At 54.2% G+C, this 12574-nt stretch overlaps 4 protein-coding genes across 4 annotated transcripts; 1 reads left to right on the forward strand and 3 right to left on the reverse strand.

The window, feature by feature from the left end:
* Positions 1–305: 305 nt before the first annotated feature.
* N656DRAFT_462775 (glycoside hydrolase family 62 protein) lies at positions 306–1733 on the reverse strand. Its single transcript, XM_064809731.1, has one exon. The coding sequence runs from the start codon at positions 1581–1583 to the stop codon at positions 621–623; it is 963 nt and encodes a 320-aa protein (XP_064665475.1). The 5' UTR covers positions 1584–1733; the 3' UTR covers positions 306–620.
* An 899-nt stretch (positions 1734–2632) lies between these two features.
* Positions 2633–4792, reverse strand: N656DRAFT_792948 (uncharacterized protein; the record flags this gene model as incomplete). The annotated part of the gene is made up of 5 exons (XM_064817127.1): positions 2633–3576; positions 3662–4174; positions 4232–4378; positions 4440–4576; positions 4647–4792. The coding sequence occupies 5 exons, from the start codon at positions 4790–4792 to the stop codon at positions 2633–2635; spliced, it is 1887 nt and encodes a 628-aa protein (XP_064665476.1).
* A 1017-nt stretch (positions 4793–5809) lies between these two features.
* On the forward strand, positions 5810–8451 carry N656DRAFT_784878 (putative arsenite transmembrane transporter protein). Its single transcript, XM_064816264.1, has 4 exons — positions 5810–5972; positions 6062–6657; positions 6712–7794; positions 7845–8451. Exons 1-4 carry the CDS (start codon positions 5888–5890, stop codon positions 8187–8189), a joined length of 2109 nt encoding a protein of 702 aa, XP_064665477.1. The 5' UTR covers positions 5810–5887; the 3' UTR covers positions 8190–8451.
* On the reverse strand, positions 8369–11249 carry N656DRAFT_762671 (ankyrin). The gene is made up of 3 exons (XM_064813269.1): positions 10424–11249; positions 10268–10365; positions 8369–10197 (listed from the first exon to the last, which is right to left on the reverse strand). Exons 1-3 carry the CDS (start codon positions 11030–11032, stop codon positions 8841–8843), a joined length of 2064 nt encoding a protein of 687 aa, XP_064665478.1. The 5' UTR covers positions 11033–11249; the 3' UTR covers positions 8369–8840.
* Between the last annotated feature and the right edge of the window lie 1325 nt (positions 11250–12574).

Below are 12574 nucleotides of genomic sequence, written 5' to 3' on the forward strand. Positions count from 1 at the left end.
AGAAAGAACAAGTCAACAAACACAGTAACATTGAACAAGATGTTCGCTGTCGAGCAGTTGTAGCGTGCAAGCCTGCAAGGCCCAGCTATAAGGGGTTGTGAGATATCTAGGCACCTTATGCTTCGTAATGCATAGGGTTGTCTCTGTTCGCTGCATATCACCCCGCGTTCCCGTCTTGGATGCTCGGTTCGCAGAACACTTCCCGTCTTGGATGCTTCGTTCGCACAAGTCCAACTTCCCGAGCCCGGGACGTGACGAAGCAGAATGAGGCTGTGTCGACGAGGAACTTGGCACAACAACTGCCAAGATGTATGATACGCCAAGCGACTTGATTCAACCAAAATATATTTACTGAAACCAAAATATGTACGTAGTCAATAGGTACTAATGAATGCCAATACTTATCTCAACAGATGCTGACGATGCCACCTAGACAGGTAAGCACCACAACCTGCAACCGCCCCCAATCTTGGCTGATCACCTTCTCTCCGCCACCAGGTCCTCAAGCTCAAACGCTAGAACAGAGTACCATGAAGTACTAGGCAGTTGCCAAACGTCCACCACCAAAAGACAGCCAACCTTTATGAACGTCGACAACATGAACAGGAGCGCCTAGGACCTTATCTTACCAGGGTGAGCACGCCCGGGCGGTAGGGCAATTTTCCGTAATCGCCGCCCGAGTTGGGAGCGCGTCCCTGGTAGAGCAATTGCAACCTGCACGGGTCAACCGTCATAGTCTGGTCCGGGTTGACGCGAATCAGATCGCCGTGGCTGATGTCGTTGGTCCAGGTGGCACCGCTGTTCGCCTTTCCGGCAAAGGGCCGGCTTTCGGACGTGGCCTGTGGCGTCCACGAACCCGCCAGGCTGGTGGCCGTGTAGGAACGGAAGTAGCGCCCGTTGGCCCCAATCGACTCGACAAGCATGAGATACTGGTTCTGGCCCTGGACCTTGTAGACCTGCACTGCTTCAAACAGGTTGTTCTTTGTATCGCTCATGATGACCGTCGACGCGCTGCCGAAACTGCCTGGGAAATTATTGAGAGGCATGCTGGCCCGGTAGATCTTGCCGTTGTCTCCTGCGAAGAACAAGTACATGTTCTGGTTGTCGGCAATGAGGGTCTGGTCGATGGGGCCTGTGTCGGAACCCGAGATGGTGCCGGTAAACAGTGGCTGGGGCGATGACCATCCGTTCGCGTTGGTGGGATTGCTTGAAGTCCGATACGAGAATGTGGTCGGACCCCACTGGTAGGCGAGCACCCAGATATTTTTGGGGGCGAAGTAGAAGAGTGTAGGCGCAACCGCGGAAAAGCTCATTGCGTTCTGGCTTGCCGAGGCCATATCAGTCCAGTTCCTGAAGAGGCCAAAGTTCATCGACCCCCAGCTCGATCCCGTGTCATGGGTCGTCGCATACACCAGGTTCTGGCCGTTATAGGGGACCGTGGTGAAGTCCTTCAACGAGACCCATCCCGACCTCGGCTGGGCCAACGGTCCCGTCGAGGTCCAACGGTAAGTCGATGGGAGAGCGCATGACTGTGCCGCGACGGCCGCCGCCGAAGCCAGCAGAGTAATACCGGCGAGCATCATGTGAGCGATAGAAATGACTCTACTGGGGCTAACAGGTCTCGTCCGAGTCGTGTTCCTTGCTTCCGCCTCGAGGGGGATGAACTGAGCTGTCTGAGCATCGAAGGAGATCGAGCAAGCCGATGGAAGACTGGACCTTATAAGGTCCGCCGAAAGGAATTGCCATGATGCCTAATGGGTCCATAAACACGAGAAATAACCTATTCGTGGAGTAACTCCACCAGGTTATCCGTCACTTCGGTGTCGATGAATCGACGAGTGAATTCAGCATAAATTAAAGGAGTGATCCTAGGTGGGTATTGCGGACCTTGGTAGGGAGGGGTGGGGTGCAATAGAATCCCCTAACCCTGTCCCGGCGATCTCCTAGAGATGTGCCGGCTGCCCAGACCGGCGGTCTGGGTCCTCCTGACCGAATCGGGCTCGGATCGACAGATTTGTGTACAGCCAGGTTGCATCACGAGACGTTGTACTGGTTACGGCCAGGATAGGTTTGAGCAGAGATGAACCCAATCGAATAAATTCGGAGGTTTTCTCATTGGTGCGGTTGCCGAGCCGCATCAGTGTTTCACTGAAGGGCAACTCTGGAAGTCCTCCGCAGTCCGTACAGACTCAGCAGTTTGTCCGTTTAACCGCGCCTCTTCGCTGTGCTGTTTGTCAGCCGCACCAGTCACGGACTGGTTGAATTGACTGCGCTCACGCTCGAGGGCTCGGCAAGGACAACTGTCTGTAGGTATTGCCTTGCCCGGCCAGGCTGACCGGAAAGGGGCCGGAGTCAGGGGCCCTTGTCCATCGCTGCAGACATCGTGACGTTTATGGCCGTCAGGCCCGTCACGGGCGAAGGCGACTTTGGTCGCGTTATGATGAAGCCCAGCTGGGCTTAGACCATTTCAAAGATCAGCGTTTTTCTTCATACCACGACCCTACATAGTCTGGTTCCTGATTATTAGAAGATGCCGGTCTTGTTAAGCGCCCGTTTCCCGCTGGATGCGGCATTCGTAGGCTGCTGCTTGTTTTTGTCGTTGTGAACTGCTCTGTTCGCCTGCTTCCTGTCTTCAAGGCGGGTCACTGATTGAAACAAGCGGAGATGCAGGTTCCGAATCGGATGGATCATTGGCCTCTGCCTCCGACGATACAACAATGGACGGCGAATCTTGCCCACTGTGGAGAGTGACCACCCTAGTTAGTGGTTTTGGCCTGCTCGCTTCGGGTGAGGGAGGGGTGGCAACAATTGGGCTAGGCGTCAATTCGTGGCTGCCACCGGGACTGCTAGCCGGTAGTGCAAGCAATGTCGAACTGGCAGGACGTAATGCCTTTCCTGAATGCGGTGGTGATTGTGCTCTCCGTGTCGCTGAAAGGGATCTGGTCACGCCTGCGGCACCAGACACACTGCCATTGAAGCTGCCAGCCCTTGAACGCCTACCCCGCGGGGTTATGGCGCCGTCATCGTCTGCGTCTGTATGGCCCCATTCCTCCCTGATCCGAACCAAGTCGGGATTTCGGGATTCCTCCCCAGGCACTACTGGGAAGCCGGTGGCTTTGCCGCTTCGGAAGTCGTGATCGTCATGCCGGTCAGGTGCCGCAGTGCCTAGCTGGTGAGCAATATTGCTCAACATCCTTCTTACCTCTGCACGTTTCCCTGTGCCGTCCGGGTGGGAGTCCGTCACGTGGAGAATTCCGAGCCCATGCTGTAGCTCGTCCTCATAGACCGCGTTATGACCCGAACGTGAGAAGGTGCGGCTTGGAGCAAGATCACGGCTGGATGATGTGATCCGACTGGGAAGCTTGGCCGGCGCTATCACTGCTGCTCGTGGGAGCTCCACGGCCTCCGGTACATCGCTGTGGGAATCCCCACGACTTCTGCTGCGTCCGCGAATCGAGGAATCGCAATTGTGCGAACAATGATCGGGAATGGTCTTTGCCGCGTGGCGTTCGGCTAGGAGCATGTAAAGGGATCCAATAGCGGCAAAACCTGTTCCAACTATGGGAGCCCACTGGCCTGAAGGAAAATACGTTAGTCCAGATGGTCATCTCCCGTCTCCCCAGATGAGGGTCAGGACAAGCCTGGCTAGAGTGTTACTTACCTACGTTTTGTATAGGTTCTGTCTGGTAGTCGAGCGGGCCGCTAAAGAAGTTCCTTTCACCGAAGATAATGATGGCGATAACGGCCCCGGCAAACACTGGAACCTCCACAACACTAAGGAACTCCCGAATTTTGCTATTAACGCCCTTCATAGTAGCGCCGTTGGCGCCCTCGAGCCCATCGGTGTCTGGATCGCCAAAGCGCTCCTTCCAGTTGTTCTTGAGAATCTTATCCCATGTTGAAACCATATGAAGGATAGCTGGGACACAGCACGCGGCTGAGAGGAGCGTGGCCGCGCCGAAAGTAAGCACTTCAGGGGCGGGAACGACGTAAATGTCATCGGCGGAGCCACGTCGCATCGGCGAATATGGGCCTTTGTCAACTGAACACTTCAGACCGCACATAGTACGGCCGTATATAAACTCAGACTTGAGGTAAACGGCCAGACCAGAGCCGTTGTCTATACATGGTTGGGACTTCAGCCGGAAGAATTCGACAGTCAGAGCAATCAACCCTAACCCTGAATCAGCAAACCGAAGGGGTTGTGGTGGAAGGGTTGGCGTCGACTAACCAGCAAGCACGAGACAAGTCCAAAGAAAAATGGTGTTTCTGCCAGGGTTGTTGAAGTAGGTACTCGATATCCTCACTGTTAGAGGGGCAGTCAGGATAGCGACCACCGACACTTGAAAACTCCCATAAACGTCTAAATCAACCGCATCTGAGATTGCAAGTGCCTTGGTTAGCCAAGCTAGGGCCCACAGGATGAAGGGCTCACACACCGTCGACATGCAATGCCGCAAGGACGATACCGTGAATGGCGGCAACGGCTGGAAGGATCAAGGCAGCGGCCAGGCAGGCCTTCCGGAGCCATTCTGTTTTCCGCGCGAGAAGACAAGCCGCGACCAGGACGTAGTACCTGCAAGGTAGGTTGGAGTCAGCTGTTTTGGTCTTTTTAGCCCGCCTCGGCATCCCGTTTTGTCACCAACAGTACTCTGGAGCCCGGTCCGTACTGGCCCGAAACTGGCCAAGCGCAAATCACCTGCAGCGGTTGAGGTTGGCCGAGCGTTGAAGAATTGGAGGCAGCGTTCCGGTCGATAAGATAGGTGGCAAGCTGTCCGGAGACCGGCGGCATGGCCTTGCGAGACCGAAAATCGAGACGCCGGGTGAAGGCAGCACGGGGATTCTGAAAAGATAAAAGAAGCTTATCCAAGATAATGGATGTATTATACTATCGTAGAACAAAAAGCGGGAATGTCACGGCAATATATTGGTCGTTCTGTCGCGTGGAGCGCTGCATCGGCTGGTGCCGCTTAGGACGGTCGGTAAAGCAAAGGCGGAAGGGCGCATTGCGGGGTCCCGCGGTTGGGGAGGGTAGGTCAAGAGGTCAGCAGTGTCAAAAAGTAGGGCGAGCAGTCGGGCAAGGAGACGAAGACATGCGGCTCCTTTACGTTGCCCGTTTGGTTGCACAGGGACACCGTGACAGGTTTCGACTTTCGAGTAATCAAGGGTTACCGTGATAAGTACCTAATGGTCAGCGCCGTTGGCAATCGTACAATACACGTGCCCTCTTGTCTGTTTTGGGATGGCACTGCGTTCGGCTTGCCGCAGTGTGATGGCCTTGCAGTCTGCAGTGGTCGACAGGCCGAGGAAAGAGCCACATGCAAGTGATTTGCGCCGAGCCTTGCCATTTGCTCCAAGCACAACTTGGAGCAGAAGATCTCACGTTAGACGATGACGTACAGCCCTAACCTCCAGAAGCCAGGGCGGTCAACTCACCGTGAGGTTGCGAGTCCGAGGGTCGGTTAACCAGGATAAAAAATGACACAGTGAGGTGCTGCAGGTCACTTGCACTGCTTGACACCGCCGCCAGGCGATGCATCTGCCCTCATTCAGATGAATTCAATGCATGCTGATGCTCGTTCAAATCTTGGATGTGGCTGTGCGAGTACTCGGTGTTGCAACAGGAAAGGCAGTGGAAGATTTCCATGCTCGGCGAGCTGGGCGCAGTTGCCCTAGCAGTTGCAGCGGTGGGGCTGCCCAGATACGGAGCCCCGCCAGTAGGCTACCACGTCTCAGCACGTGGCGACGGCTGTCAGTGTCATCCACCTTCCTAGCTAAAGTACCGGGGCTACTGCCCCTCCACGGAGCCCTGGACCACCTCTGTCTGGTTACGGATTCCCAATGTGCCGCCGATTTGCTTCCAGCTTGCCACGCAATCGACGACGATATGGCAGAGGAGCTTGCTCCCCCGGATTATGAAAGAATCAAATCCTGGAGGTCAATCGTCACGCTCATTGTGTTTGTTGCCACAAGTAGGTACATGACCTTAGCGTGACTGACTTTTCAGAGCACAGACACGAGTACTCGGTACTTTTAGATAGCTAACACCATATAACGGCAGACCTCGTGGTTTTATTCCCCTTCGACATCCCCATTTACGTCCCTCGAAGGGTCTATGATGCTTTTTGGAATCTCTTGAGCAAATGCAGAGTAGCTCCGCCCCGGGAACCCGATGAGCCGGAACCCGGGTCAAGCCTTGCCGAAAATGACGGGGACCGTGACAACGGCGACGAGGCTGCGGTCCCCGGCCGCTATGTGCGGCTGCAATTCCCCATGAACCTCGTCACTGCACCAATACTTGCCGATCTTTTCCTGCTTGCCGTGCTGGCCATCGGCCGCGAAGAAGTGGCCGGCGGGATTCTTGGGGCCGACCACATTCTAACCTACGACATCATGATCTTCTTCATCACCTTGGCTTATATCGCCATCTCCCTGGATGCGTCCGGCGTAATTAGGTTCTTGGCCTTCAAAATCTTGCAATGGGGCGGCAGGGTGGGCCACCGGCTGTTCTTTTACCTCTACGTCTTCTTTTTCGGTATCGGCAGCTTCATCGGGAACGATCCCATCATTCTCTCGGGCACCGCCTTCCTTGCATACATGACGCGCGTCTCGAGCAACATTGTCCACCCGAGAGCTTGGATTTTCTCCCAGTTTGCAGTATGTCTTCCTAACCCCTCCCTCTGGGTTCCATTACTAAGAGCTCGGTCCCAGGTCGCAAACATAGCCTCGGCTATCTTGGTCTCCTCGAATCCTACTAACCTCGTTCTTGCGGGAGCTTTCAACATTAGGTTCATAGACTACACAGCGAACATGATAGTGCCTGTAGTCATTACCGCCATCGCCGTGTTTCCCTTCCTGCTCTACATCGTCTTCAACAACGAGTCTCTCATTCCAACCTCGATCAAAATGCATGAGCTCCCTGAGGAGGCCAAATCTCGCAAGCCCGTCAACCCCAACATTCCCAACGCTAGGGGAACCGCAGAGAGTGAAGATGCCCCTGGCGAAGAAGGCAAGCTCTTGTCCCTCGAGGAGATCATGAACCCCTTCCTCGACAAGGGCGGTGCTACCTTTGGAGCTGTCGTGATGGCCGTGACCCTGGTGGCCGTCCTGGCCCTCAATGCGGCAAAAACAAGCATCGGCGAGATCCCCGTGTTTTACGTCACATTGCCGGCCGCGGTAGTCACGTTCGTATGGGACTTGTCGTACGGATGGCTTCATCGGCATGAGACGCGTGAGATTGCTCGAAAGGGCCGTAAAGAGCTGGAACGGGCCCGTCTTGAACGGGCGATGCGAGAGAAAGAGGAAAAGAAACCCGCAGAATCTCCTGAGGTTCAGCCTGCCGAGTCATCAGCCACGTCTCTCCCAGATCAGCAGGGCTTGCAGTTGGCCCAGCTTAGCTCTCGGAAGGGTACTTTGGGTAGTGCGAGTGGCGCTAACGAGGCTGCCATGACAAGCGACAATTTTGAGATGTCGCCAGTGCAAGAAATTGGGAAAGCGGACAAGAGTGACGAGAAGCGGCAGCTTCAGCAGCCGCGACGACGGACAACCCTCCTGTCGCTCGCCAAGGACGCCTTTCGGTGGTCACAAGAGACGTTCCCGACAGCTACCGCCGTGCTGACCCACCTGCCTTATGCACTTATACCCTTTGCCTTTGGCATGTTTGTTTTGGTGCAAGCGCTGGTCACCAAGGGCTGGGTAGAAATCTTCGCTCTGGGGTGGGACAAATGGGTGACGAAGACGGGCGTTGTCGGCGCCGTCGGGGGGATGGGTTTCCTCTCGGTCGTTCTTTGCAACGTGCGTCTTCTCATTTAAAAACATGTGGGTGTCTTGACTGACTCTTTTAGTTTGCCGGGACCAACATTGGAGCAACCATACTACTAAGCCGCGTGATTCAGGCGTGGCAAAGAATCCGCCAATATGATCACGTTGAGATCACGCAGCGAGAGTTCTGGGCAACCGTGTACAGCATGGCTCTTGGCGTCAACTATGGAGCCTTTAGCACGGCGCTCAGCGCTTCATTGGCTGGTCTGCTCTGGCAGAATATCCTGGCCAAAAAGCACATCCGCGTCAGGAGGCTCGATTTTGCACGAGTCAACCTTCCCATCATCGCTATAGCAATGACGGTTGGGTGCACTGTCCTCATTGGTGAGATATATATCATCAGAGACGAGTCTCCGGTCATAGGGTAATATGACTCGGGCTTCGTGGTTTGGTAAACCGTGCCTAGAGGTGAAGCGCAGGGGGTGAGTATGGTTGGGTCTATTCGTTCTGCTCGTTAGCAGGGCGGGATCCGCTGCAGTGGGCTTGCATTTTCTGACTGCGAAGTTCACTGTACATGTACCTAGTTCGAAGACGGTACATATTAGAGATAGCTAGGCATTGATTTTGCGGGAAGATTATGCGTTGTTGATATATAGCTAGGTAGGTAAGTAGTCGTGATGGTCATTCCAGTAGTCACCTTAGTTGCTCAGTCATTCCCTCAAGTGAGTAAATAAGCCCCCTAAGTCGCTCTCGATGCTTATGCACCAATTGCGGAAGTGAGCTTTCACACATTGACAGAGCAGCTGGCAGGACCAGAACGGCTTGCTAGCCCGCTGTCAGGGGCTCAGGGCAAGTTGTCAGGCCATGGGGTTGCCCGGCCAACACTGCTCACCTCAGCTAGCCACACGCCCCTATTTCTAGCCTGTACGTTGGCCCTGATTTCCTCCTTTTCCTTCCTGCTCAGTAGCCCTGTCAAGCTACCACGTGGAAACTCTCCAACTTCCTCTGTCCCCTCCGGCACATGACGATTCCGAGCCCTCGTTTGTAACCAGCATTGGCAAAACCGTGTCTGAACAGCTCTAGCTCAAACCACGCGAAAAGAAAAGCAAAAGGAGCAACATAATCGACCAAAGTCGGCTAAGATCTTGCATCAAAAAATTCGTCCATCTCTTCATCCACTCCCCAAGTGACGTTCGCTCTGACACCTGCTCCGGGCTATGTGTTATGAGACCGTCGTCATTCTCCTTGCCAAAGATGGTAGACATGTCATAGTCGTTCATATCATCGTCGTATCCATCAAATACACGTGGAATTTTGTCGCAACCAGGGTCCCAGATTTGTTGAGCAAAACTGTCATCGTCATGCATTTTCTGCCACTGCCAGCCGAGCCACCTTCGCAGCCGTTCGATCCCTCCATTTGTCTCCAATCTTGTCTTTGAGTACAGAAAAAGGCCCGACTCCCAATTTCTCCGTCTTATCTCGGACACAAGCGCATAGAAGCTGAAGACGTCGGCCCGTGTTGGGCTGCGTTGCCCGGGCTGCCAACGCCAGCCGAGCATCCTGTACTCGAAGCGTCGTATGGTTGAAAGTCCTGGCGGCAAGGACCTATCTGGGTCGATTCTACAGATACCCATTTTACGTAACGCTTCCGTTTGCTGGAACCCGTAGTAGGCGCATGTGAAATCGAGCACGCTCTCCATCTCGATGTTGGTGGCATTAGTGGCCGCTCCGAGCGAGTAGAGATGCTGAAGTGTAGCGACCTGTCCAGTCTCAGCGGCGAGGAGGAAGGGCGAAAGCCCAAAGATGTTTTTGTGATTGCAATCCGCCCCTGACGCGACCAGCTCTGATCTCGCTGCGAGGGTAGGACCACAGCGGCTTTCGGTACGAGAGTAGACAAACACAAGATGGTGGAGAGCGCTACTTCCATATCGGCAGAGTGCATCAACCTTTGCACCAGCAGCCAGGAGAATGCGTGCGCACTCGGCAGTAGGGCAGTAATGCAGAGGTGTGCAGCCGTCAGAAGCCCTTGCCTCTATGTTAGCGCCGTTTTTGACCAGGAAGGACACCAAACGGAGGTTGTTGGTCCAACTAGGCATATGCAGCGCTGTATATCCCATGGGTCTCGTTGGAAGATCCACTGCCGCGCCACTCAATACTAGCAGCTCGACTTTGTCCGAGTAGCCAAGCCGTGCTGCCCAATGCAGTGGTGAGTACCCGGCGTAGTCGATGGTGCCAATGTGGCTTGGTTCCATTGCCAGTGCGTCTTGGAGTGTGAAATTGCTAACGTTGAGGACCGAGTCCCTGATTAAAGTCGACAGGTCCAAATAGTCACTGTCTTCTTGGGCCATCCGTTGAAGAATACGGCAAGCTTCGGGTGTTATCTTTTGTCTGGCAGCACCCCGGATCAGTCTCCTCCTGGCTACAACTGCTGGGGACCTGGCCGATTGTTGATTAAAATCGTGTAAGAATCAGTGACCCAAGACGGGACGGAATGAAGGATACTAACTCGCCAGCAGGGTCAACAAACAGGGCACTGAAACCCACATCCAGGAAAAGCTCTGCGAAACGGAAATGATCTTCTGTGTCGGCCTTGCCTACGAGGTACTGCGGTGGTTCAGGTTAACTCTACCGTCATTCAACAGCCCCAGGACTAAGAACTTACAGCAAGATAGCCGACATCGTATACGGTGACGTCGGTCGGCAAGAGTTCTCGCGACGCAACCTTTTCCCTTACATAGTCCGAGTAGCCTTCATTGATGGCGCGGATAATCCCTTCCGGTTCCCAAATTCTCGGAACACTCAGATGCAGCGAAACTCCCACGTTGGTCAACGAGCCCCAGCAGGCAGAGAGGAAAACCGCACGGCGGAGGAGCCACTCTGGGAAAGAGTAGACCAGTCGAATTGAGGTACCAGATTGCCACCGGCACGTTGGCAAGTCGCAGCGCTTCTGAGACCAAACAGGCACACTGCACTGTACTAGCAGGGAGCCTACCAAATCTCGCACCCATGGGGGGGAACGCAGGGCTGAAGCCTTGTGACATCGACATTGGCAGTATCGTGTACACGGCTGCCGAAGTGATGCCTGGAACCTGGTCGGCGAGTTGATCGAGTCAACGGTACCAAGATGGGCCGCTGATTTGATCTCCAACGCGTTGCTTGGGGTAGTCGCAGTAGAGAGGATGGACTCGAGTGCATCAAACCGTGACTCGAAGCGTGACAGGGCCTCCTGCACAACCGAATGCTGGTTATGTGACATGGCTAGGATGTCCATGCCAATCTTTCGTTGCTGGAGCCTAGGTAGATCGGCAAGAGCGGACGTTCGAAGTTAGTACCCGGTGAAGTACCAAGCTGAGGTATAGTATTCTCGAGACACCAGTTATCCAAGATGAACGTAGTTATGAAAGATGGCTTACTGCTCCGCGAACCCAAGCAGCCCTAAGCAAACAGATAATTCCTCACGACAGCGTTTTGCTCGGTCTCGTAGCTTGGTAACCTTGCTGCGTTCTTGGTACCAGCTGATGGCGGAAACCTTCGGTTCCCTCTTCTTGTTCAAGGATACATGGTGGTTGTGACCAGCACATTAGTACTAGTACGTAACAGCCGAGCCGTAACATCCTCTATCGCGTCCACAATTTGGCTGAGCTCGCAATGAATGATCCCTATCCTGCTGATGAGCTCACCAGGCAGGCATAGGTGTGGATCGGCCATCATATTCACCAAAGCGGAGAGCTGGACCATGGATGCTTGCAAGGTAGACAACTCGTGAACCAGATCGCTGAACTCGGCAGAGACATTGGCAAGACTTCGGAGGGCCCTGATGCTTATCCCTAGGGCCTGCGAGATGGCGATGACCGACGCGATCGCTGAGAGGGGGTCCATCCTGGACCTGGCTTTTGGGGTGATAGGGGTTCAAACTTCAAGTTTGCTCAGGTAGGCAGGAAACGTGAATTCAATCAGGTTAGATGCCCGGTAGACCTGAGTATGACAAGCTTTTTGAGCTTGGTGATTGTTCACATGCTTGACGATAAAGGCGGGGCTGGATGGGCGTTCTTACCCGCAAAGGTGCCCAGCGGCTAATTATCATGGTTGGTGGTAAGGCGTTTTTCCCTCAGAAGCCTCTCTCCGCACGGATCGTAGGCTCAATTGCCGACTCCTAGAATGGTGTAGCTCTGCATGCTACCAGTATGGCATGATGCATAGGAGGCCGTACATACCACAGTGCATGCGTGAGAGCCAACAACTCAAGTAGTTGGGATCCGGTCGGGTACTCAAGGTTCCGGGCGATTGTAATTGCTGATAAGAAAGGGAAACAGAAATTGGGCGCAATGGATGGTACCTCAGAATGTGAGGATTGTGGAGACTTAGGGGTGTATATGGTCTACATCCCACTGAAATCAGCAACGCTCCCTAGATGGCCGTACCACTTATACCTTGAGGCTTGGAAAGAGCATGTAGTTGGCTGGCCAAAGTAAGATACCGAGGTCGGTTTGAGGCCTCCTTCAGCTTCAGCGGGGCTTCATCGTAAGCTTGGAAAACTGCTTCTTGAGCCTGTCCGAGATCCTTGAACTTCTCCTTTCCGCTGTCGGTATTGGCTGATCGAAGTGAACGGGGATGGCGGAGGCCGTAGTGGTGGCTTCCACCTTCGAAGGAGGTGGCGCCTGCTGTTGTTGAGCCTCAGGCCATGCCGTCCAAATCGAGCCTTCAGCTGTTTCCAGCTCAACACGTATAGATGGTAAACCTAACCTTCCGAAGCCTTCGTCTCCTAGATCATACTCATCCCCTGAACAGCCGTCCTCTGAGTCTTCCAGAGTGT

This window comes from Canariomyces notabilis, assembly GCF_033297395.1.
Source record: "Canariomyces notabilis strain CBS 508.74 unplaced genomic scaffold N656scaffold_37, whole genome shotgun sequence".
Taxonomy (NCBI): Eukaryota; Fungi; Ascomycota; class Sordariomycetes; order Sordariales; family Chaetomiaceae; genus Canariomyces; species Canariomyces notabilis.

Bases quoted from the DNA above. Each gene is read 5' to 3' on its own strand.
- N656DRAFT_762671 (XM_064813269.1), bottom strand. From the start codon at position 11,032: ATGGACATCCTAGCCATGTCACATAACCAGCATTCGGTTGTGCAGGAG. The intron at 10,366-10,423 runs GTAAGTTCTTAG...GAACCACCGCAG, and splicing joins ACGATGTCGGCTATCTTGCT to TACCTCGTAGGCAAGGCCGA. The intron at 10,198-10,267 runs GTTAGTATCCTT...ACAATCGGCCAG, and splicing joins TTTGTTGACCCTGCTGGCGA to GTCCCCAGCAGTTGTAGCCA.
- N656DRAFT_784878 (XM_064816264.1), top strand. From the start codon at position 5,888: ATGGCAGAGGAGCTTGCTCCCCCGGATTATGAAAGAATCAAATCCTGG. The intron at 5,973-6,061 runs GTAGGTACATGA...ATATAACGGCAG, and splicing joins CATTGTGTTTGTTGCCACAA to ACCTCGTGGTTTTATTCCCC. The intron at 7,795-7,844 runs GTGCGTCTTCTC...TGACTCTTTTAG, and splicing joins TCTCGGTCGTTCTTTGCAAC to TTTGCCGGGACCAACATTGG.
- N656DRAFT_462775 (XM_064809731.1), bottom strand. From the start codon at position 1,583: ATGATGCTCGCCGGTATTACTCTGCTGGCTTCGGCGGCGGCCGTCGCG.